Source organism: Scophthalmus maximus, chromosome 14 (assembly GCF_022379125.1).
Source record: "Scophthalmus maximus strain ysfricsl-2021 chromosome 14, ASM2237912v1, whole genome shotgun sequence".
Taxonomy (NCBI): domain Eukaryota; kingdom Metazoa; phylum Chordata; class Actinopteri; order Pleuronectiformes; family Scophthalmidae; genus Scophthalmus; species Scophthalmus maximus.
This window is the reverse complement of record NC_061528.1, coordinates 1,070,001-1,091,607: the sequence shown is the minus strand read 5'-3', so window position 1 is coordinate 1,091,607 and position 21,607 is coordinate 1,070,001. Positions and strand designations below refer to the sequence as shown.

The window sequence follows — 21,607 nt, the reverse complement described above, 5'->3', positions numbered from 1 at the left end:
TAATAAAAACAGCCGAGTCTTTATTCGTCACCATGTGACATCAATACACTTAAAAAAGATTTTCATTTCATTTCCCAGCCCCAAAAATTAAATACAGAACTCAAACATCTGTTCTCTAAAAATCGTCTTGGTTTTTGATTAAAACATATTTTTAAAAAGTTGATCACATTTGATCCAAAAAAAACTTTCCATGGCTGTATTTACACTATAAGTGCATTTTAAAAGGATAAATCTGGGCCTCGTGTTTTTATGCTGTAAATGATTGATGAGGACAAAAATCTTTATGTAGAAAGAATCTAGAAATCAAAGACACCAAACTCCATTGACAAAAACACAAATTCTACCAAGCAAAACAGTGGAGTTCATAGTGAACTGCTACCTCCATCAGTTTGTCTGTGTTCTTGTGTCGTACTTGTACTAAAATAAAAACACACAATAACACAAACTAACTAACGAACTGTTTTGGGGCGACGGTGGAGCAGCAGCTCCGGAGTTCTGTGACTGTTTTTGTTGATGGAGTCTGGTACAGAGGGAAACAACTGTTTCTGCTTAAACAAAAGGAATTCTATCCACAAAACACTTATTACACTTACATAAGTGGTTGCCTGGGTTCGTGTTTTTGCTCAGACTGCAAAGACTTTGGTCCTAATTGATCATTCACACTCAAAAACATGAGAAAATGAGGTTGAAAACTCAAGTTATCCTTCAATAACTCCTGTTGGACGCTGTATAAAAAGCAGGTAGTAAATACACAAATCAATATAAACTCCTGGAGAATCGAGTCCTCACCCTGAGCCCTAGTCCTCCTCACACTCCTCGTCCTCCACCGCTGCGTAGATGACCTGGTTCCTGCGTTTGATCCTGGGGGTCGTGCCCCGGCTGCCGGGGGCCCCGGCCTCGTCGCTGGTGCGTTTTAAGATGCGTGCAGCCGCCAAGGCGTCCTCGTCCTCGTCTCCGCCCTCGCATTGTCCTTCTTCGCTCCCTGCTCCAGAGAGCGAGCGAGCTGCCGCCGGGGTGGAGTGGGAGGGAGGGGGAGAAAAATCTGATTTGGGCTCTGGCAGGACCAGACGACTCGGGGTGTGGACGTCAGAGAGCTCGTCTCCTTTTGCCTCCTCTTTCCCTTCCTCTTCCTCTTCCTCCCACTCGTCCTCTATCGTGATCTCATCAGGATTAATGGAACTCGACAGTCCCGAGGTGTCGGTGGGATACTGGCTGGGCTCGTCCACGCTCCCCACACTGTTGCCGTCTTCATCGTCGTCCTCCTCCCCTCCGGTGCTCCCCTGAACTCTGCCCTTCTCGTCGCCGCCGCCGTGCACGACCTGGGCGTAGAGGTCGGTGAGACCCAGCGTGGCGCAGAGCTCGGTGGTCTGAGGGTTGGTGCTGCAGCTCGGGGCGGCGTGGTGCTGCGGCCGGTTGGGGTCGTAGGGCGGAACGGTCCGGCTGAAGTTGTCGGGAATGGACAGATCACCGCTGAGATCCTCCACTGCCTTCATCATGGCTGCTTCCGACGCTGTGAAGTCCCACCTGACGGACGGAGACGGTCCACATGAACCAAAACTGTGAGCTACAAGCTACAAAGGTATCAGGAACAATTTACAAGCCGTCATATCTGCCCGAGGGGAGTAATTGTGGCACTTGTGGTTTAATTATAAAAAGTAACAGTGAATTCATATTTGAAGAAAAGCTTATTTTGAGTCTTTTTGCTGGTCATCTGACGCAGGTGCCAAGTTTAAGCTTAACTTTTTGCATACAACTAACGGTACGTCTCGATCATCTGTGTACCGTTCGTGCAGGCCATTGTTCTCTGGGGGGTTCCAGGGGTGAGGGCTGGTCCTCTGTAGACCGTTTGTGGCCTTGAGAATAGCGAGCCACTCTGGATCATACTCGAGACCCTCGGAGGAACCAGGCCTCTCTGGAACATCCACTATCTGCAACACAAGTGTAAAAAAATAATCATTGCTTCGAACCATCGTCCCTGCACCTGAAATAGACTTGGGGTCCATCCAATTTCCCCCCCTTTGGTCCTATCCCTTTGGCCCTATCCCTTTGGCCCTATCCCTTTGGCCCTATCCCTTTGGCACTATCCCTTTGGCCCTATCCCTTTGGCACTATCCCTCTGTTCTTTCACTCCACCTCTCAGCATCTGACCACCCTACGTTTGAAGGGCTGTTTGAAGGGGTAGATAACCATCTACCCTGTGATCTTTAAAAGAGATGGGACACCCTACCCTACGTGCGAACGTGCAAAACGGAGGGGTTGGGCCAAATGAGGGGAAATTGGAAAGACCCATAATCTCTGAATATGAAACAACAAAACCCTCTCACCTGTAAAAATTCCCTGTAGGGCAAACATTTATCCAGCGACAGGAATTTGGTCACACGTGGAGCAGCGTTACCCTTCGGCTGAAGACGAGAGAATTCAGAGACGGTGGATTACAAAGCGTATATTAGACTCTGGTACCAAGAACTGTTCTTCTGTGACTCGTCAGTCTCACCTGATGCTGCATGACGGCGGCAAATTTCACATGAAGATGTGCAGAGAACCAGTAGCTGGGCTGCAGGTGAGCCAGCAGCTCCTCGGCGGCGGGACTTCCCAGAGTGTTGGACTCCACCTCCTGACGCAGGAACTTCTTCTTCCGCAGCAGTTCGCCTGTACTCCCGTAGTAGTAGATTCCACGAGGCCAGTCGTGGCTCATGAAAATGTCCATGGGCATCTGGATCTGTGTGGTTTAATGAAACCAAATACAAAGGTACAGATAAATAAGAGGGTAAACTCTGTACAAAAACTCTCTCGAGCTGAATTTGTGCCATTCACCTGTTTCAATTTGAACACCTCGATGTTTCGGATGTGATAGACACTTCGGAGAGTGTCAGGGTTGTACGGAGGGAATTCATGGTGACCTTAAAGAGCACACGTTCATATTAAATATACTGTATAATGTGTATGATTTCAATCGTTCAGACGGTCAGAAAACAAAACCTCACCCTTTCTGTAGTCACGAGACTTGAAGATTCCAGACAAGCCACCAATTCTAATCCCTTTGTAGCGAATGACACCAGCATAACCTAGCGACACATGGTCAAGTCAAGCCTGGGAATGAACAGATATGAAAATAATAATAAATCGTCTTCTCCATCTGCTGGTGCCTACCCAGATAATAGATGTTGGGGGCCACCCATCCTCCATACGGAAGCTCCTGCATGTGGTTGGAGGCCTCGTGGTTCCCTCCGATGAAGATGGTCAGAACCGGAGCCTTCCTCTCTCCAGAATAGTATCTGCAACCGACCGGTGACACTTACATTATGAATTGCTCACTCACATCTTAATACTTTTTAAAAACTTCAATAGAATGAAAAGAACTGACTTGTAGAAGGTCTGCATCGTTCTGTACTTGGCCGGCACCGCCATGCACTTCATGTCGCCCTCGTTCCGCACCGCCTGGAAGTCTCCGCAGCAGAGCAGCAGGTCCACCTTCACCCCTTCCTTCTTCTCCAGGTAGGCGATGGTCTCGTAGATCTTGTCCAACTCCCCGTGGCAACAGCCTTCCACTGCGATCTTCATGTTTGCACGAACTGTTGAGCTGCAGAACAAAATCACGTTCAGGGTGAGCACTTCTCTTCTTACTAGAACCCGACCGATATATCGGTTGTCCGATATCGGTCGATATTAGCCTTTCAGACATTTCGGTATCAGCGCTTATCTATACACTTACGGAAATCCTTTATTGTACAGAAGAAAGAAAAAATAACATTTTACACATAACGAAATTGTTTATTTTCAAGTTCTTTATATTTGATTGTATCTGTGTTTTCTTTTTATTTATGATAAAGTTTATGGTTAAACTAAAATATCAAGCCTCAAATTACATTTCTTTGTCATAAAGGTTTGATGACGACATCTTAGGAATCATTGACAGATGACAGCCGATGTAACGGTATCGGAAATTTTGTACTAATATGGTTACCGGCCCCAAAAGTCCGTATTGGTCGGATACCCTGGTTCTTACCGGGGTAAATCACCATGGCAACTCACGCTGAACGGCTAACCTCAGGTGAAGATCGAGATAATAGATCAAAGTCAGTCACCAGTCCAATTACTACTGACCAATCAGATCACTGGAAAACCAGCGCCACCCTTCTACAGGTGAGCAATGACTGCGATTAAAACATGCTTCTCTTAAAACAAGGTTGATGTCATCTGGACCACCGTGGTTTCACAGCCTCAGAGCTCGTGGTGAGTCGACCTCGGATGGTTACGACATTATGGCTCATAATCACAATGCTTGATTCAGATATGAAGCTAGCTCCTCTTTGTTCCAGACTTACATGTGTCCACTGGTTCTAAAAGCAGTTTCTAATAAACAGGTTTGACAAATATTCAAGTCAACTTCAAGGCTGAATATATATTGTATGCAATGAAAACTATTATTTAGCAACTTTTTTTTTTTAAATGATACATTTTTTGTTAAAGTTCCATCTCTTTTGATCATCCTGTGAGCATTTGAATATGTATTTATTTATTACTATTATTATTTATGTTTTCCTTCAAATCCAAACCACTGCACATTTGTTTGCCTTCTTTCACAAAACTCTGTATAAAAATGTATAAGGGTTTTTATAGTCATTTTAAAATAGTTGCTATATTTTGTAACATCTCTTCCCTGACTCGTTGACTCTTGCTGCTGCTGTATAACAAGTGCATTTATATGAATAAAGTCTCATCTCATCTGCAGCCCAACAATCAGTGAATGACGAAAAAAGCCTCTGTGGCAAATTCCACTGAGAACCAAGAGCCTCGAGATCATAAGAAGAAAACCCGGACATGACCTCAGACATATGAAATATTCAGCCATGCAGCTGGGACTTTTTCGAGCACTTGTTTTTTTCTTTCTTCCGGTTGCTTTGAAAACTTGTTCCATAAAGTGAAACCGGATCATTGGACACATGCTGAGTGACGTTCAGTGTCTTCCGTGTCGCCCCATGTCGTCACGAGGAACTGAAGCTGCTTCGAGCAGCAACAACACAGAACGTGCAGTAGCACGCTAAGCTAACAGTGTAGCATACCCGGAACACGACAGACGAACACCACACACACTTACGGTGATGATGAGTGAAGAGAACAGACGAACGCGTGTTTCCGGTTTAACGCGCCATAAACGTCTACACACTGATTCTGAAAATCATGTTTATGGATTCAGCTTCTCACACACACTCAGAGGAAACATGAATTTTCCCACCTCGCGTCTATCGCCCACAGCGCATGCGCCGTACGTCACCTATTTAAGTAAATCAAAGAAATGATAATCGGAAGTAGATTCAACAAAAAAAATGAAATTAATTTTGATTAGACTTCAGGTTCTGTTGATTATATATACATATATATATATATAGAGAGAGAGTGAGATATATGTATATAGCTGCTGGTGGTGTTGACAGCACATTTAATTTAATTTCCCAAAACATATTTAGTTTATTTTGTAAAAAAATAAATCAATTGCAAAGTCCCCAGTATCAACAATAGTGAGAGTAAGAAATATAGATAATATAAGAATACTTTATTCGTCCCACGCGTTACAGCAGCAAAGTGGACAGCAGCAGATTTTTTTTTCTAAAGCAATAGGTATGTACAAAATATAACATATACAATATATACACTATATACAGAGCAACAGAAAGTTATTAATAAATAATATAAATAAAGATAATAGCCCAGATGATAAAGCTTGTTAATTGCAATTACAGCATTAAAGAAAAAGGTACAAAATGGTTGGAACAGTTGGAAAATTTAAGCTATGAAATCCACATCTTCATGAATTGTCCCCTCACACAGGTCAAGTAAAACACTCAATGATTATCATATGATAGTTTGGTTTAATAAAAAGATTGTCATTTATGAATGACGTAAAGATTTTCTTCATTGTGTCATGTATCTTGTCTTTTATTTATTTTATTTTTAATCCGTTTGATTTGGTCCATGTGGGTCAACTGATCTGTGTCGAAACTCACTCGGGGGAGACGTCGCCTACGTCACCTTTATAAACAACATTTACCTAATTGACAAATCCGCCGCTCGCTCGCTCGCTCGATGCTAAGTTCGTTAGCACCGCGGCTTCTTCCAGTTTATCCGCCGCTGGTGAATCACATCTCTGCGCCACAGAGGAGCACCACCACCGGCTCCTCTTCAGCCGGGAGCCGCGCGACTTGCACCCGCAGTTACTTTTTTATTTCAGACGCCAGCTCGCAGCTGCTCTGGGGGGGCGGAGTGTCTGCAGAGTGCTGCGCCGATTGGGGCGCTCGACCGGGGGAAGAGAGATGGCGTGCTTGTTGGAGGCCCCGCTCCGCATCAGCGTGCTGTCTGTGAGTGTCACTCCCACACTTTATAACTTAGCATCGCACGATCCACACCGTGTCCGCGGTTCATATTATATAATGTGCTCAGTCAAACTGTGGAGGCTCGTGTCCTCTGTTAGCCTGCGAGCTAAAGTTAAAGGCTCTGCAACATGTAGCATGTACTCGGAAGCGGCGCGCCTACGTAGCTTGCCCGTGTGGAGGCTGGTTTTTCCATCCCGTCCTTGCCCGGGCGGGCGGGGGCGGGACGTTGCGAACATGTGAAGGGGATGCACGTTGGGTTAATGTCCGCCCGCCGCGCCGGTGTGTAAAGTGAACCAAATCGAGCGACGCAAGTAGCTGTCAAGTGTCATTCGGGAATGAGTTAGCAGCTAACTGCTAAGTGACAGCGCTGCCGACACAGTTCGTGTTGAAATAATCCAAAACCCACGTGTTAATAATGCAAAATGCAGAGACATGAATAACTACCGGGACTGAACTTTTTTAATTTTAAAAACATCCAGTGATATTTAGCCGATAGCGTACTCAACGTCGTTAAGCTAGCTGAAGCTATCTCACCCACTAGCAATGCTAGCCAAGCTAACGTCACTGGGTGTCCGCCTCCTCCTGGAGTTCACACAGACAGAATGAGCTCGTAGTAGTTCATGTGCAACTTCGTTATTCTGTCAGGTGACAGCGGCCGACAGGTGAATCCTGCTTCTTAATGGCAGCTGTAATAATGCGCTTATTCACGATCTCAGTAGTGAAACGCCCCCCTGGTTGATGTCCATGCAGAGAGAGGACTGTTGTAAAGATATGAATGTTTTATTTATCTTGTGTATTTCACCCTCTGGAACACGAGCAGCTAGACTGATTCGTGCAAATCAAAGTTCCTCCAGAGATCATTATACAGGCAGGTAGTGGTACACGAAGTGCTGAGCAGCTCCATGTGGACACCGGCGCTGTCAGCGGGCGGGCGGGGTTTCCCTCCTCCTCCTCCTCCTCCTCCTTCTCGTCCTCCTCTTCCTCTTCCTCCTCCTCCTCCTCCTCCTCTTCTTCCTCCTCCTTCTCCTCTTCCTCCTCCTCCTCCTCCTTCTCCTCTTCCTCCTCCTCCTCCTCCTCCTCCTTCTCCTCTTCCTCCTCCTTCTCCTCCTCCTCCTCTTCCTCCTCCTCCTCTTCCTCCTCTGGGTGCTGTGTGGAAACTTCTGGTTGAAGCTGTCAGTGATTTAAACATGTTGACATGTGTAACCTCTCCTAAAGGCTCCTGGTGGCCTGGACTCTGCAAATCAGATACAACTGTTTTCCCGGTAAATGATCAGAAATAGTGTAATATTTGGAGAGCCTGATATTCCAGCTAGTAATTATCCTAATCGTGCAAACATCTAGTCTGCCAGGCTCTGTCTGTCTGTCTTTACGTCTAGAATATAAAGAAAATAAAAATCTGTACACTAAGAAAAATGAGTAAGGTGCAGGTTGCCCTACTGTAAGTGGGAAAACATACAATGTGTATGTCAGTGAATTAGGGCTGCAACTAACGATTCTTTTCATTATAGATTAATCTGTTGGATTAGTTGTTTGGTCCTGTCATAAAATCTCTATTGTGTTTCCCAACTCCAAGATGATGTTTTGTTTTGTCCACACACCAAAGATCTTCAGTTTACTGTCACAGAGGAGCAAAGAAACCAGAAGATATTCACATTGAAGAAGCTGAAATCAGAGAATTATGACTCCTTTTTTTTCATAAAAACTACTTGAACCGATTAATCGACTATCAAAATAGTTGGCGATTAATTTAGTAGTCGATTATTAATCGATTGAACTGCTGCAGCTGTACAGTGAATTTTGTCCCTAATGTGTCTTGTGTTTGTCCTTATGCAGGAAGTCACTGCTACTAGTCGCCATTATGTTGACAGACTGTTCGACCCCGACCCACAGAAAGTGCTGCAAGGAGTCATGTAAGTCCAACAGCTCTCTCTCTCTCTCTCTCTCTCTCTCTCTCTGTCTCTCTCTCTCTCTCTCTCTCTCTCTCTCTCTCTCTCTCTCTCTCTCTCTCTCTCGTGTGTCAGTCATCATAACACCAGAAGTGTGTGTGGACCTTATTCAGACATTGTGTTCCAGCACAGCCAAAAACTCTACAAGATTTCTTTTGCTGAACTCTTCCTGTGTTGCTGAAATGTCTGTCACAGGTTGATGATTAAAATTTGCAAGAAGAATAACCTCTTTTGAATATTGCACATTGAACCATCTCTGTGTTGCTGCAGGGCCACGACCTCTGTGTTTTCATGTGACGGGTCTATTTCAAAATGCATTTCACTATCCAGCAGCGTGACTTCACATCTCTCCCTCGCTCTTTCTCACTTTCACTCTCTGTCTCGTCGACAGTGACCTGGACTCTGACTATGACATCGTTATTTTTAACTTTCTAAGGAGACTAGCTCTGGTTACGGCCTGTACCACACTCCACCAGCTGAACACCTGACTGATTCGACTGCAGCTGTACTTTTCCACTTGCCTACTCTCACCAGATATTTGATATCAGCTGGGGAACTCGCAGAGCAAAGGGAAAGTCTGCGTTGTCAGAGACAAAATGTAATAAACACAAATGAACAGGCTCATTCCATGTCACTATGCGGTACATCTTCTATAATGACAAACCTGGTCTGTTCTGGCTGACCTCTGTCTGTCTGGTGTCTTTATAACTTATTAGATGATGTAGCTCATGACCTGAACTGTTCTCACAAATCTCTGTACAGTTGGACCACTGTTAACTGAAATTATGTATTTATTTTAAAGGAACACCTCTGGGTGTGTCAGTGGCATGCTGTATTCTGTAATATTATGCTACACTGTCATTTGGAAAGACATATGCTGTATATTACCTTCAACTTTCATTATGCTACCAAGGAACACACATTACTGAGCAACAACCTCTCCTCTGTGTCCTCGCTTGACTCCACAGTGACATGAAGAACGCCGTCATAGGAAACAACAAGCAGAAGGCCAATCTGATCGTCCTCGGAGCTGTGCCGAGGTTCGTCCTCTGTCTGCTCCCACACTCTCTCTCTTTGACCTTTACTGTATTTATTCAACATGTGACCCTGGTTTTTAGTAGAGCTTCATTTATCACAATAATGCACAATCTATTCTGTACAAATCTGTATTAAGAGTTATCGAAAAGGCATTTGTGATATTTACTCAGTATAAACACAGTTCCTCTTCTTTCTCCTCGTCACCACAACATGTCGTTCATTAGACAGGATAAAAAATACAGAACCGTGGAAGCTACTGTTCTATCATCAACTTCCCTTTTACAGGTTATTGCACCTTTTTACAGTGAACTTGTGTGTTTGTCGTTGCCAGGTTACTGTACCTCCTCCAGCAGAGCTCGTCCAGTCTGGAGCTGCGGACCGAGTGTGCCGTGGTGCTGGGCAGCTTGGCCATGGGCACCGAGAACAACATCAAGTCCCTGGTGGACTGTCACATCATCCCTGCCCTTCTTCAAGGTTGAAGCAGCAGATACTCACACACTTGGTCGACCTTGCTTTAAAAACCCACGTCTGTAAAACAACAACTGTGTGTTTTGTGCTCGCAGGGCTCTTGTGTCCGGACCTGGTCTTCATCGAAGCCTGCCTCCGATGCCTCAGAACGGTCTTCATCAGTCCCGTCACGCCCGTGCAGCTGCTCTACACCGTAGGTCGTCCTGTACACGCTGTACCTGCTGTACACATGAGCAACTACATAATGACAACTGACATAACGTGTCTGATTAGCAAGAGCAAACTGAAATATGATATTGATTCTGGTTCCCCAGGACCCCACTGTGATCCCCCACCTGATGTCTCTGCTCAGCCGCTCACAGAGAACACAGGAGTACATCACGCAGATCTTCTCCCACTGTTGTAAGGTATTTGTTGGGGTTCAGGTCACTACAGACACAGTGGAGTCCTGCTCGCCTGTAGCCACAGACCACACGACGCACCGCCGATGACATGTTGGTTTGTTTTGTCTTCAGACCCCAGAGCACCAGACGGTTCTGTTCAACCACGGTGCCATCCAGAACATCGCCCCGCTGCTCACATCACCCTCCTATAAGGTACGTTAATTCTTCCCCTCTGTGAATGTGTGTTTCAGTGTTTAACAAACCTGTGAGTGTGTGTGTTACTTCTATGTTCTAAGTTACGTCTTTGTGTCTTCATCTCTCCAGGTCCGGATGCAGGCGTTAAAGTGTTTCTCTGTCCTGGCCTACGAGAACACTCAGGTCTCCATGACACTGGTGAATGGTGAGGCAACCTCTCGTCTTCTCTCCTCTTCTTCTCTTCACTGTCTCCTCTTATCTTCTCTTTTCTTTTCTTGTTTCTTCTTCCTCTTCTCCTTTCCTCTCTTGTCCCCTGTTCCTTTCCTCTTCTCCTCTCCTCCTCTCTTCTTCTCTCCTCTTCTCCCCTCCTTCCGTCCTCTTCTCCTCACAAACTTGACTTTTTATTCCTCTGTTCCTCTGTTCCAGTGCTGGTGGACGGGGAGCTGCTCTCTCAGGTATTTGTCAGAATGATGCAAAGGGATCAAACCATTGAAATGCAGCTAACAGCAGCCAAATGGTACGTGACAAACAAACCCATATTAATGATTAGTCATTAATAATATATGACTGTAAATCCTTTTTTCAAACGTGTGAACTCGTCTCCTTCTGTCCCAGTTTAACGTACATGTGTCGAGCAGGTTCCATCAGGACGGACGACAGCTGCGTGGTCCTAAAGGTCGGGCTCTTCTTTTTATTCATCATCATCATCTTTATTATAATATGATGTCACTGCCACATATTTATATATTGTTTGATGACTTTATGTTGGGTTTTTTTGTCACCCAGACTTTGCCGTGTCTGGTGCGGATGTGCAGTAAAGAGCATCTGCTGGAGGAGAGGGTGGAGGGGGCGGAGACGCTGGCCTACCTGATGGAGCCCGACGTGGAGCTGCAGAGGATCGCCAGCACCACCGACCACCTGGTGGCCATGTTGGCCGACTACTTCAAATACCCCAGCTCGGTGTCGGCCATCACGGACATCAAGAGGGTGGGGCGCGAATATATGTAAATATATATGTATATATATATGTGTATATATATATGTGTATAAATATATATATGTGTATATATATGTATATAATGCTAATGTCAACATGCTAACAGTGACAATGCTAACATTCTGAGATTTAACCGTGATTACCACCTTGATTAGAATTTATTACGTGAAATGTCACCAAACTAAAACCAGGATTTCCACTAGAGTCATGAGCTAACTAGCATGCTAGGCTAGTTAGCTGTTAGCAAGTGCGCAGACGCTTGTTTTTTATTCTCCGTGACTGGATTTAGCTTCTTACCTTAATAATGCTAGATAACAGACTAAATAACCAAGATGGAAGCACCTTGAGGGGAATTAGCCTCACTGCTCGGTGTAGCTATTTGCGGCTAATGTTTCCCAGCAACTGATGTGAAGTGATGCCAGTGGTTAATATGATAAATGTGTTTAATGTAAAAAAAAATGTATTATTGGAATTTGACAACTGAGCCCATGAAGATTTTTTTTCCTTTTTTAAATCCCCCAAAAAATATTAACATTATTTTGAATTCATCATCATCATATTCTGTCGTTTGCAGCTGGACCATGATCTGAAACACGCACACGAGCTGAGACAAGCTGCTTTTAAACTCTACGCCTCGCTCGGCTCCAACGACGAAGACATCCGCAAGAAGGTGACGTTTCCTGTGCTGCAGTTTTTCTTCGTGATTATTCGGCGTAACTTTGTTCACACACGTTTATTCTCTGACTCCTCTCCTCCTCTGATTTTCTTTTCTTCAGATTACAGAGACGGAGAACATGATGGACAGGATCGTCAGCGGCCTATCAGAATCCAGCATTAAAGTCCGCTTGGCGGCTGTCAGGTACGGTGTGAGGTGAAATTCTTAAAGGGCTGAAATTACATTTTTTTAAATTATAATTTTGATATTATAAGCTGCTGATTATCATCAAAACTTGATGATGCATCAAACCAAACTTTAAAATGGTTGAATTTCTACTTCACAACATCCTATGTTTGTCCGTTTCTTAGTTTTTTCTTCTTCTGTCCAGGTGTCTTCACAGTCTATCGCGGTCGGTGCAGCAGCTGAGGACGAGCTTCCACGACCACGCAGTGTGGAAACCCCTCATGAAGGTCAGTGGAGGTTAAGACATACACCTTTGTAGGATTAAAGAAGATAATAAAGATAATAAATGAACATTGACTCACATGGTGTGTTTCTGTCGTGTGCAGCTGCTGCAGAACGCTCCAGATGAAGTCCTGGTCATGGCCTCATCTACACTATGCAATTTACTGCTGGAGTTCTCCCCCAGCAAAGAGGTACCTGCACACACACGCACATTTGTGCATAAAGAAGATTAGGGTGTATTAATATAATGTGGCTGAAATTTATCTATGTAAAAAGCAGTTGATCGTAGCGATGAAGAGTAAAATGTTTCCCTGGATCTTCCTCTGGATGTAGATAAAACGTCAGTCACTAAATCTATGATAATGTTGATCTGTAACTGGGTTTATAAATAAAATGCTGTTTGCTAACACGTCGCAACTTGTCTCCACTGCCCCCAAGTGGCCACAACAAATCCTTTACTGCAGGTCTGACGTTTAGTCCTGTTGTTGTTGTTGTTGGTCTGCAGCCGATCCTGGAGTCGGGGGTGATCGAGTTACTCTGCAGTCTGACCCAGAGTGACAGTCCTGCACTGAGGGTCAACGGGATCTGGGCCCTGATGGTGAGTCTCATCCATGTCCACCTGGACTAATCAACAGATTCATAACTTCCCTTTGTGTCATGTTTAAAATTAGAGAGATAAAGTTGATGTCCATGAATTCATGATTGTTTCTGTTGTGTGTTCAGAACATGGCGTTCCAGGCCGATCAGAAGGTGAAGGTGGAGATCGTCCGGTGTCTGGGCACTGAGCAGCTGTTCCGTCTGCTGTCGGACCCCGACGCCAACGTGCTGATGAAGACGCTTGGTCTGCTGCGAAATCTGCTCTCAACGCGCCCGGTGAGAAACTCAAAGGGAAGAGTAAATCTCAAATCATCTGTACATGAATGTGGTCAGCGACAGGTCCGGTGTTATCGTCCGAATCAAACTGGTATAAGAAAAACATTCTCGTTTGAGCAAAGAAAACCGAATCACTGATCTCAGGTCTTAATGTTCTGACACGTATGTGAACTGACTCCTGTCAAATCTAATAACACAAGATCTAATTTAAATAAACATGTCAGTTTTACCTCCATGTTTGTCTTTTATTTAGATTTTTTATTTATTGGCAGGATTACGCAATTATTCAAATTAATAGAATATTATTTTTGGTAAAAAATGTAGAGAAAAAAACAGATCTTGCAAAGTTAAAGAAAGTGATAAAAATAGTCAGATTTTACAGATGTTTTTTTTTTTTTATCCGCACAAAATCTCACACACATCGATATCACAGGATTTTTTTTAACCACATATGAATTATTCACTGGGAAATCAGTGAAAATGTCAAAAACCAACAAACAATGATGAAGAAAATGATTTTTAAAAAATCCTGGATCCGCCGTTTTGTCCAGATCCACGCTAAAATGTAATAGATTCTTTCTTGGTCCATGTTCCGTCATTCCACTTAGTTTCGTGGAAATTCGTCTGGTAGTTTTTGCTGATCCTGCTGAAAAACAAATAAAACTAAAACAACCATCTGACGGACAGGAGCAAAAACATAATAATAAAGATAGAGTAGAAGGATTACCTGACAACAAAAACCGAACGTTTTTAATCTTCATAGTGGAATTATGGCACAGCCTTTGTATTAGATTATATTAGATGATATGAGTTTGTAGACTGTTGGTTTGAATGTCAGATTCCCCTGAGGATTTGTCACCATAAAGTTGCAGGAACTCACGTCAGCACCGACCTTGAACGCTCAACACTTTCTGCAGACATGAACTAGCTTGAGCTGAATCTGCATTAATTCTCCAAAATTAAATCAAAAACTGTCCTGACTCTCTGTCCCCTGGTATCGTCAGCACATCGACCAGATCATGAGTTCTCATGGGAAGCAGATCATGCAGGCGGTGACCCTCATCCTGGAGGCAGAGCACAGCACAGAGGTCAAAGAGCAGGTGAGCCCCGCCTCCCAAAACACACACACACACACACACACACACACACACACACACACACACACACACACACACACACACACACACACACACACTGTTCAAATGACCCCGCTGTGATGTAACACAACTTCTCTGACCCGTCAGACTCTGTGCATCCTCGCCAACATCGCCGATGGTAACACAGCGAAGGATCTCATCATGACCAATGACGACACGCTCCAGAAAATCAAATACTACATGGTAAAGTGTTTAATAACATCTTCTTCTGTTCATCGGTTTCATGTTGTTACAGCTTTTTCCTCACTTGTCTCATTCTTCTGACTTTTCAGGGACATTCAAATGTGAAACTGCAGCTCGCTGCGACCTTCTGCATCTCCAACCTGATCTGGAATGAGGAGGACGGTAAGAGACACAATGAACATTAGACTCAAAACTAGAGATTGAACCATAAACTCCTCATGATATGTTTTACTGACGTTATGAATCAAGTGAGAAGTAAAGTCACATTCTCATAGAGTCGCCCTCTGCTGGTCAGGACACAGGTTTCACTCTCTAAACCCGGTGACTACGTCCAGTTTTAATATCCAGTCTGTGGCACATAACAAATGTCTGTATCGATCAATTTGCAGATGATATTTACGATATTACAGTTTGGTCTTTGAAATTCCAAAAATGGGAAAAATAATTTCAACTTTTTGTAACAACTTATTTTCTTCAAATATATATTTTTTTGTGACAAAAAAGGACAAAGTATGAAATCTGCCATTTGGGAAGCAGGAATTTAAAAAAAAACAACAACAAAAAAATTTTGCTTGAAAAATAAGACGAGAACAGAATTGTCACAAACGTGCAGATGTCGTGGTCGTTGATGAGTCCCGGTCTCCGCTACTACAATACGCTGTTCGCCGATTCCTCACATATGTGAAGATCCAGATTTAAATGTTTAAAGAATTATCACAAAGCCATCGTTGTTCTTTCCCCCAAAGTCGATGGAACAAATGAATGAACTCTCCTGTTTGCAGGTTCTCAGGAGCGTCAGGACAAACTGAGGGAGATGGGCTTCGTCGACATCCTGCACAAACTCACCCAGGCGTCTGACGCCAACCTCAGTGACAGGTAACGCAAATCATACGAGATATGGTTTATTAAATATGCTGAGTGTGTTGGACTGACGTGTGTGTGTGTGTCTCTCTGTCAGGGCTAAGACGGCGATGCAGCAGTACCTGGCGTGACCACAGAGGGGCGGTGGCGTCTACTGCCAGCCTCGCTGACGGTCGTCGGGGGGAGCCGGCGGTCGTCAGGGGGAGGAGCCAGCGACGTTGTTTTGTTTTGATGCACAAAGACACTTTTTTTTTTCTTTGGACCTGTGGTCGGCCTCCGTTCGCCTCCAGAACCAGAACCACCTCAACGGCTCTGCTCACTGCAGATCTCGTCTCGGAGACTCTGAGATTGTGGTTGTCGTGGAAAATCAACAGTTTAGGAGGATTTCACTAGTTTTCCTTTTTTTTTTTTTTCCTTCAGTCAAGGACGAAGTGAATTTTTCTCCTTTTGAGAATTGAATTTTGTTTTCGTTGGCGTGCAGCAGCCGGACGCCGCGGTACGTTTGGACTCTCAGAACCGGACCACACGGCCCGACACCAGAGCACGGCTGTTTGACAGCAAAGCTTCCCAGTTTTATTTTTTTAATTCTTTAACTAAATATGTTGCTTATTAATATTAATGTTTCCTTGAGGCATTGACAGTAAGGACACAGATACAAAACTGCCTGTTTTGAATTTTGGGTGTTTTCTTTTTCTTTTTTTGTGGAAACATACCTCGTAAATATATAAATATCTATAAATATAAAACATAAATATATATTTTTGGATTTTTATTTTCCCCCTGCCCTCTCGTTTGTTTCCTCTCTGAACCGCGACGGTCAGATTCTGAACGTGGTCCGAAGAGGTGAAGGAGTAAAAGAAATGTAATTCCCTCATTTTCCTTTTTTTCCTCTCCACTCTTGTGGTTCTGTGCACTGGAGCCCGTCACGTTTTTGTCCAATAACTTTATGATCCCAATGGGAGAAATGTAGTTCCAGAGTGGGCGGAGTCAAACAGGACACCAGAGGGTTCCTCCTCGTCATCGGTTTCCTGAATCATCTGTGTGTGTGTGTGTGTGTGTGTGTGTGTGTGTGTGTGTGTGTGTGTGTGTGTGTGTGTGTGTGTGTGTGTGTGTGTGTGTGTGTGTGTGTGTGTGTGTGTGTGTGTGTGTGTGTGTGTGTGTGTGTGTGTGTGTGTGTGTGTGTGTGTGTGTGTGTGTGTGTGTGTGTGTGTGTGTGTGTGTGTGTGTGTGTGTGTGTGTGTGTGTGTGTGTGTGTGTGTGTGTGTGTTCTTTCTTTTCCTCTGATGTGAGAGGACGGAGGAGAAACGAGGACTGAAGGAAGAATCGATCGGAGACTCGAGCCCCTGGAGGGTAGAAGAAGCAGCAGCAGAAACGAGTTTCACTCCTCCGTCGTCGTCTTTAATTTCTTCAGAGTTTCGTTCCCTGACATTTCAAACCTTTACTGAAGCTCTGATGGAACGAATGTCACCATTTGAAAAATACATATGCAGACGTGAAGAAGGATCTCATCTGTGTCGTGTCTTATTTCTGTGCTTCCTCTTTTAAAATCAACTCGGCTCCGTCGTTTCTACAAAGATTCTGATCCACGACGTCTAAAAGGACAAACTCACATCTCCGGTTGACTTTGAGGAATATTTGACATTAAACGATTCTCATTCTTTTTTTGCAGTAAACGTGATTCTGTTTTCATCCACATTGTGTGAAGAGTCTTGTATCATTCTGAGAATATCTGAGCAGCGGGATGTTGTTAAATGACCTGCTGTTGTTTTTCTCAAGTGAAACGCTGAAACACGAGCGGAGAGTCTGACATCTTACAAAACAACACTTCTTTATTTGTTGTACAGTATTTAATCCTGGTAAAGTTTGTTTTTTTTAAATGTAACAGTAAATCTTTAATAAAATACATCTGAGAGCCGACGGTTTGTAAACGTCCCCTCGGCCCTCGACAGCTCAGGAGCAGGCACATTCCTCATGCAGAAAGAAGCTGTGACATGCATTTGATTTCAAAAACCTCTATGTACCCAGGCCCCTGCCCCGTGTCCCGCCCCCCAACCCCAGAGGAACCTGTGGGATGAATCTTGGAATGTCTGGAGTTCAGGTCGTCGTCTGCTCCGTTACAGAAAATAGACCAGAAATCTGAACGTCTGTTACAAAGAAGTCCTGAGACCTCCAGAGTGATGCATCCTGGGTAGTGTAGTTTTTTAGGGCTTGGCTGTCGCCTCGTACCGGTGGGATGCAGGTGATGATGTGTGTGTGCTACATGTGACTCGTGAAGGTTACAGCCAGTTTTGTGTTTTAGTCACAAACCTTCCTCCTGATTCGCTCTCGTCTCCCACGCGTGCGACATATTTCCTCTGTCGCTTTCCTCAACAAAAAATAAATAAGCACACGCCTCATAAATAAATAGATTAAGTTCCACTTGTCGTTTATGGCTTTTTCTATGGTAACCTTTTTTCTTTTGATCCGAATGCTTGTGCCTGCGGTTCACAGGTGGAGTCAGTCTGCAGGTGGAGAAGGCACAGATGGCTGATGGCTAAAGCTCTGGAGCGATGTGGGAGTTCACTGTACATGTGATCTGGTTGTAAACAGACGTGTGGTGATGAACGATGATGTTCGTGATATCGCTGTTTCACCCTCCGACTTCTGTCTTTGGCACTCGAGCCGCGACCTTTAAGACTGTGGGGAAAAAACTATTTGTGTTGGAGATGAGCGTTCGGCTCCAGAGGAAGAAATAACAATCTCAAAGGTGTTGACAGGATCTGATCCGACTGAGAATGAATGAAGAGTTTACATTCCCAGTACCAGAGCCAATCACCGGGCCTGGATAGAGGTGTGTGTGTGTGTGTCTCTGTCCGTCCGTCCGTCCGTGTGTGTGTGTGTGTCTCTGTCTGTCCGTCCGTCCGTCCGTCCGTGTCTGTGTGTGTGTGTGTGTCTCTGTCTGTCTGTCTGCCCGTCCGTCCGTCCGTCCGTCTGTCTGCCCGTCTGTCTGTCTGTCTGTCCGTCCGTCCGTCCGTCCGTCCGTCCGTCCGTCCGTCCGTCCGTCCGTCCGTCTGTCTGTCTGCCTGTCTGCCTGTCTGCCTGCCCGAGGCTCCAGAGGTGGACGATGGATGTGGTGATGAGACGAGCTCCTGGTCGCTACTGGACAGTTGTGACGAGTTGTGCTGCTGCGGTTCATCTCCTCCTCCTTCACACTGATTCGCTGACAGCTGGCGGCGTGTCTCCGCCTCCCAGGTGTGTCTCCGTCTACCTGTCTGTCCTCTCAGCGTTTCACTCCGTCGTCCCGTCGACATTGTTCCTGCTACTCAGCCGTCGTCTCTGACGCGTGACTCGTTCATAACGCCGGCTCGTCGTCATCGATGAAGCCGATGGGCTCTGCGGACGACCCCCCCCACTCCTGCATCTCCAGCTCCTGGGGGTGAGCGACGGCTCTGGACTTGCACCAGGCCGGAGTCCGGGTGTCCGCCTGCCTCCTCGTCCTCCTCGCACTGACACAGTCCAGAGAGACGCTGGAGGGGTGCAGGGAGACGCTGGGGGACACGAGGGGGACGACGGAGGGCGACGGCCTCAGCTGTTGGTCTCCGGGGGAGGACGTGAGCGACGGGGGAGCTGAGCAGTGGGAGGACGCGGGAGGGGGAGGGGAGGGAGGTAGCAGGCCGGCAGGTCGGGACGGGCGAGGGCCTCGGCAGGGGGAGGGGGAGGGGGAGGGGGAGGAGGACAGGGACACGGAGAAGGACAGAGAGGGGGACGGGGTGTGAGAGGCCAGAGGAGGCTTAAATATCCCGTTACTGGAGGAGGCGTGGCGGCTCGGAGGGAGCGGGGGTCCCTCAGGAAGACCCTGCTCCGCCGAGAGGAGGTCCGGGGTCCCGGGGCTCGTGAGGGGTTCGGACGGAGGCTGCGGCGGCGCCGGAGGAAAAGAACTCGTCCTCTGTGGTGCGTGAGGAGTCGGGAGGAGGAGACATCCGGGCAGATCCACCCCCTCCTCGTCTCCTCCGTCCAGCAGCGACTGACTGTCCGGCCGGAGGGAACGCGGCGTGGCGGCGTGCGGCGGTACCACGAGGGAGGCGCTCGCCGACAGCTGGCCGGCACTGCTGGGGGGCGGGGTCAAATTTGGCACCAGGGTCATCAGGATGGGCTGCGGCGCCGCCGATTGGAGGAGGGGCTTGAGCAGCAGCGTCATTTCCTGCAGCTCCTGACTGAGTCTGGACACTTGTTTGGAGAGAGTGTTCATCTGAGTGAGGAAGAGAGAAAAACGATCATCTGAAACAGGCAGAAACATTTGATGTTTTCATAAACAACAAGGTCCATGAATCTGAATATCTAAAATCAAGTATTATGACTTGCAAATGCGATGCAAATTTTATTGCAAAATTTCAAGTCTCGAGAGCAAATGGTTTATTAATTCGCATTTGAACTGGAACATAAGTATAAAAGTCACATGAAATGAAAATAAAAGTATGTTTGCCATTAAACTGTATAAAGTCCTGAACTACTTTCCTCCTGCACCTCCGTGTAAATATTTTATGTGCAGCACTTAAATTTGGTGACGAAAGGAAACGATTTGTACGAGACTTGACTCCAGTAATAAACTTGACTCTCTAATAATAAAAACTATGCTCATGAATATTGCTCAGGAGTTATGATCAGAATGCACAGTGCTAGATAAATGGCCACATGGGGGCGCTAAACTAAAAACAAATCAGTGTCTTTGTCAAATGTCTCCTGAGGAAAAGTTGCAAAATAATCTGTTTTAAAGAAAAAAAATATTCTGCTTCATTAACAAACAAGCAGATATAATAATATAATAATATAATAATTAGAGCTTTGCTGCAGATGTTGTAATGTGCACCATCATCATCGTTTTCTTCATCATCATGTATCAACACTCACCTCCTCGGTGAGTTTAGTTACACTCTGCTTGATCTCAGACTGCTCCCGGATCCCTGCACACACAAACACACACGAACACACACACACACACACACACACACACACACACACACACACACACACACACACACACACACACACACACACACACACACACACACACACACACACACACACACACACACACACACGTTAACACTAATCCTGACATATTGATTGGAGACGGAGGCCGAGTGTGTGCGTGTGTGTGTTCGTGTGTGTGTTCGTGTGTGTGTGTGTGTGTGTGTGTGTGTGTGTGTGTGTGTTCGTGTGTGTGTGTGTGTGTGTGTTACCTGTGAACAGGGAGGCCGGAGCAGCAGGCGACAGACTCGGGCTGAAATCGAACTTCTGTGACGAGGTGGAGCTCGTCTCAGCTTCGATGCCGTCCACAAATCTGAGGAAGAGGAGAGGATTAAAGATTAAAAGTGAGAAAATGTAAATCAGGAGAGGAAGAAGAAAAAGAGAGAGAGAAGGAATTTGTTTTCACACTCCGCTGCTCAGCTGATCGACTGTTATTAATCTGTGTGTTCACTGTCCGTGCGGCCGCATCGTCCTCACACCTCCGACAGCAGCACTGGGATCTGCTCCGGTTGCCATGGCAACCACACACCTCTGCTGCAGCAGCACGAGACTCCATCACATTGTGTGCAGTGGTGTGTTTGTGTGTGTGTGTGTGTGTGCGTGTTCATGTGTGTGTATGTGTGTGTCCGTGTGTGTGTGTGTTTGTGTGTCTGTATTTGTGTGTGTGTTTGTGTGTGTGTTATCGTGTGTGTGTGTGTGTGTTTGTTCGTGTGTGTGTGTGTGTGTGTGTGTATTTGTGTGTGTGTGTGTGTGTGTGTTCGTGTGTGTGTGTGTGTTCGTGTGTGTATGTGTGTGTTTGTGTGTGTGTATGTGTGTGTGTGTGTGTGTGTTCATGCGTGTGTGTGTGTTCTCGTGTGTTTGTGTGTGTGTGTGTGTGTTCGTGTGTGTGTGTGTGTGTGTGTGTTTGTGTGTGTTCGTGTGTTCGTTTGTATGTGTGTGTTCATGTGTGTGTTCGTGTGTGTGTGTGTTCATGTGTGTGTTCGTGTATGTGTGTGTTCATGTGTG

The 21,607-nt window shown here is 45.6% G+C and overlaps 3 protein-coding genes across 6 annotated transcripts in view; 1 reads left to right on the top strand and 2 right to left on the bottom strand.

Moving 5' to 3' along the window:
• Positions 1-3: 3 nt before the first annotated feature.
• dbr1 (debranching RNA lariats 1) lies at positions 4-5,843 on the bottom strand. Of its 3 annotated transcripts, none has more exons than XM_035604351.2 (9): positions 5,099-5,843; positions 3,365-3,580; positions 3,151-3,275; positions 2,985-3,065; positions 2,815-2,900; positions 2,495-2,719; positions 2,325-2,402; positions 1,783-1,928; positions 4-1,524 (listed from the first exon to the last, which is right to left on the bottom strand). In XM_035604351.2, exons 2-9 carry the CDS (start codon positions 3,559-3,561, stop codon positions 798-800), a joined length of 1,665 nt encoding a protein of 554 aa, XP_035460244.2. In that variant the 5' UTR covers positions 3,562-3,580; positions 5,099-5,843; the 3' UTR covers positions 4-797. The 3 variants fall into 3 exon arrangements, with proteins under 3 accessions (XP_035460244.2, XP_035460243.2, XP_047193366.1); XM_035604350.2 differs by lacking the exon at positions 5,099-5,843 and adding an exon at positions 4,827-5,067; XM_047337410.1 differs by lacking the exon at positions 5,099-5,843 and adding an exon at positions 4,007-4,135.
• Positions 5,844-6,037: 194 nt separating this feature from the next.
• On the top strand, positions 6,038-16,351 carry armc8 (armadillo repeat containing 8). Its single transcript, XM_035604349.2, has 22 exons — positions 6,038-6,356; positions 8,205-8,281; positions 9,286-9,357; positions 9,687-9,829; positions 9,919-10,016; positions 10,138-10,230; positions 10,339-10,419; positions 10,531-10,606; positions 10,828-10,918; positions 11,017-11,077; positions 11,188-11,388; positions 11,973-12,068; positions 12,175-12,257; positions 12,445-12,526; positions 12,626-12,712; positions 13,027-13,119; positions 13,245-13,394; positions 14,399-14,494; positions 14,639-14,734; positions 14,824-14,896; positions 15,517-15,610; positions 15,693-16,351. Exons 1-22 carry the CDS (start codon positions 6,312-6,314, stop codon positions 15,724-15,726), a joined length of 2,022 nt encoding a protein of 673 aa, XP_035460242.2. The 5' UTR covers positions 6,038-6,311; the 3' UTR covers positions 15,727-16,351.
• A 2,234-nt stretch (positions 16,352-18,585) lies between these two features.
• kcnh3 (potassium voltage-gated channel, subfamily H (eag-related), member 3) overlaps positions 18,586-21,607 on the bottom strand; it is a 75,941-nt gene continuing 72,919 nt past the window's right edge. For both annotated transcript variants that reach the window (XM_035604337.2, XM_047337209.1), the window contains exons 13-15: positions 20,815-20,915; positions 20,483-20,535; positions 18,586-19,823 (exon numbers count right to left, since the gene is read on the bottom strand). In XM_035604337.2, coding sequence (XP_035460230.2) covers positions 18,927-19,823; positions 20,483-20,535; positions 20,815-20,915 — 1,051 coding nt within the window. In that variant the 3' untranslated portion in view covers positions 18,586-18,926. The remainder of the gene's footprint in view (positions 19,824-20,482; positions 20,536-20,814; positions 20,916-21,607) is intronic.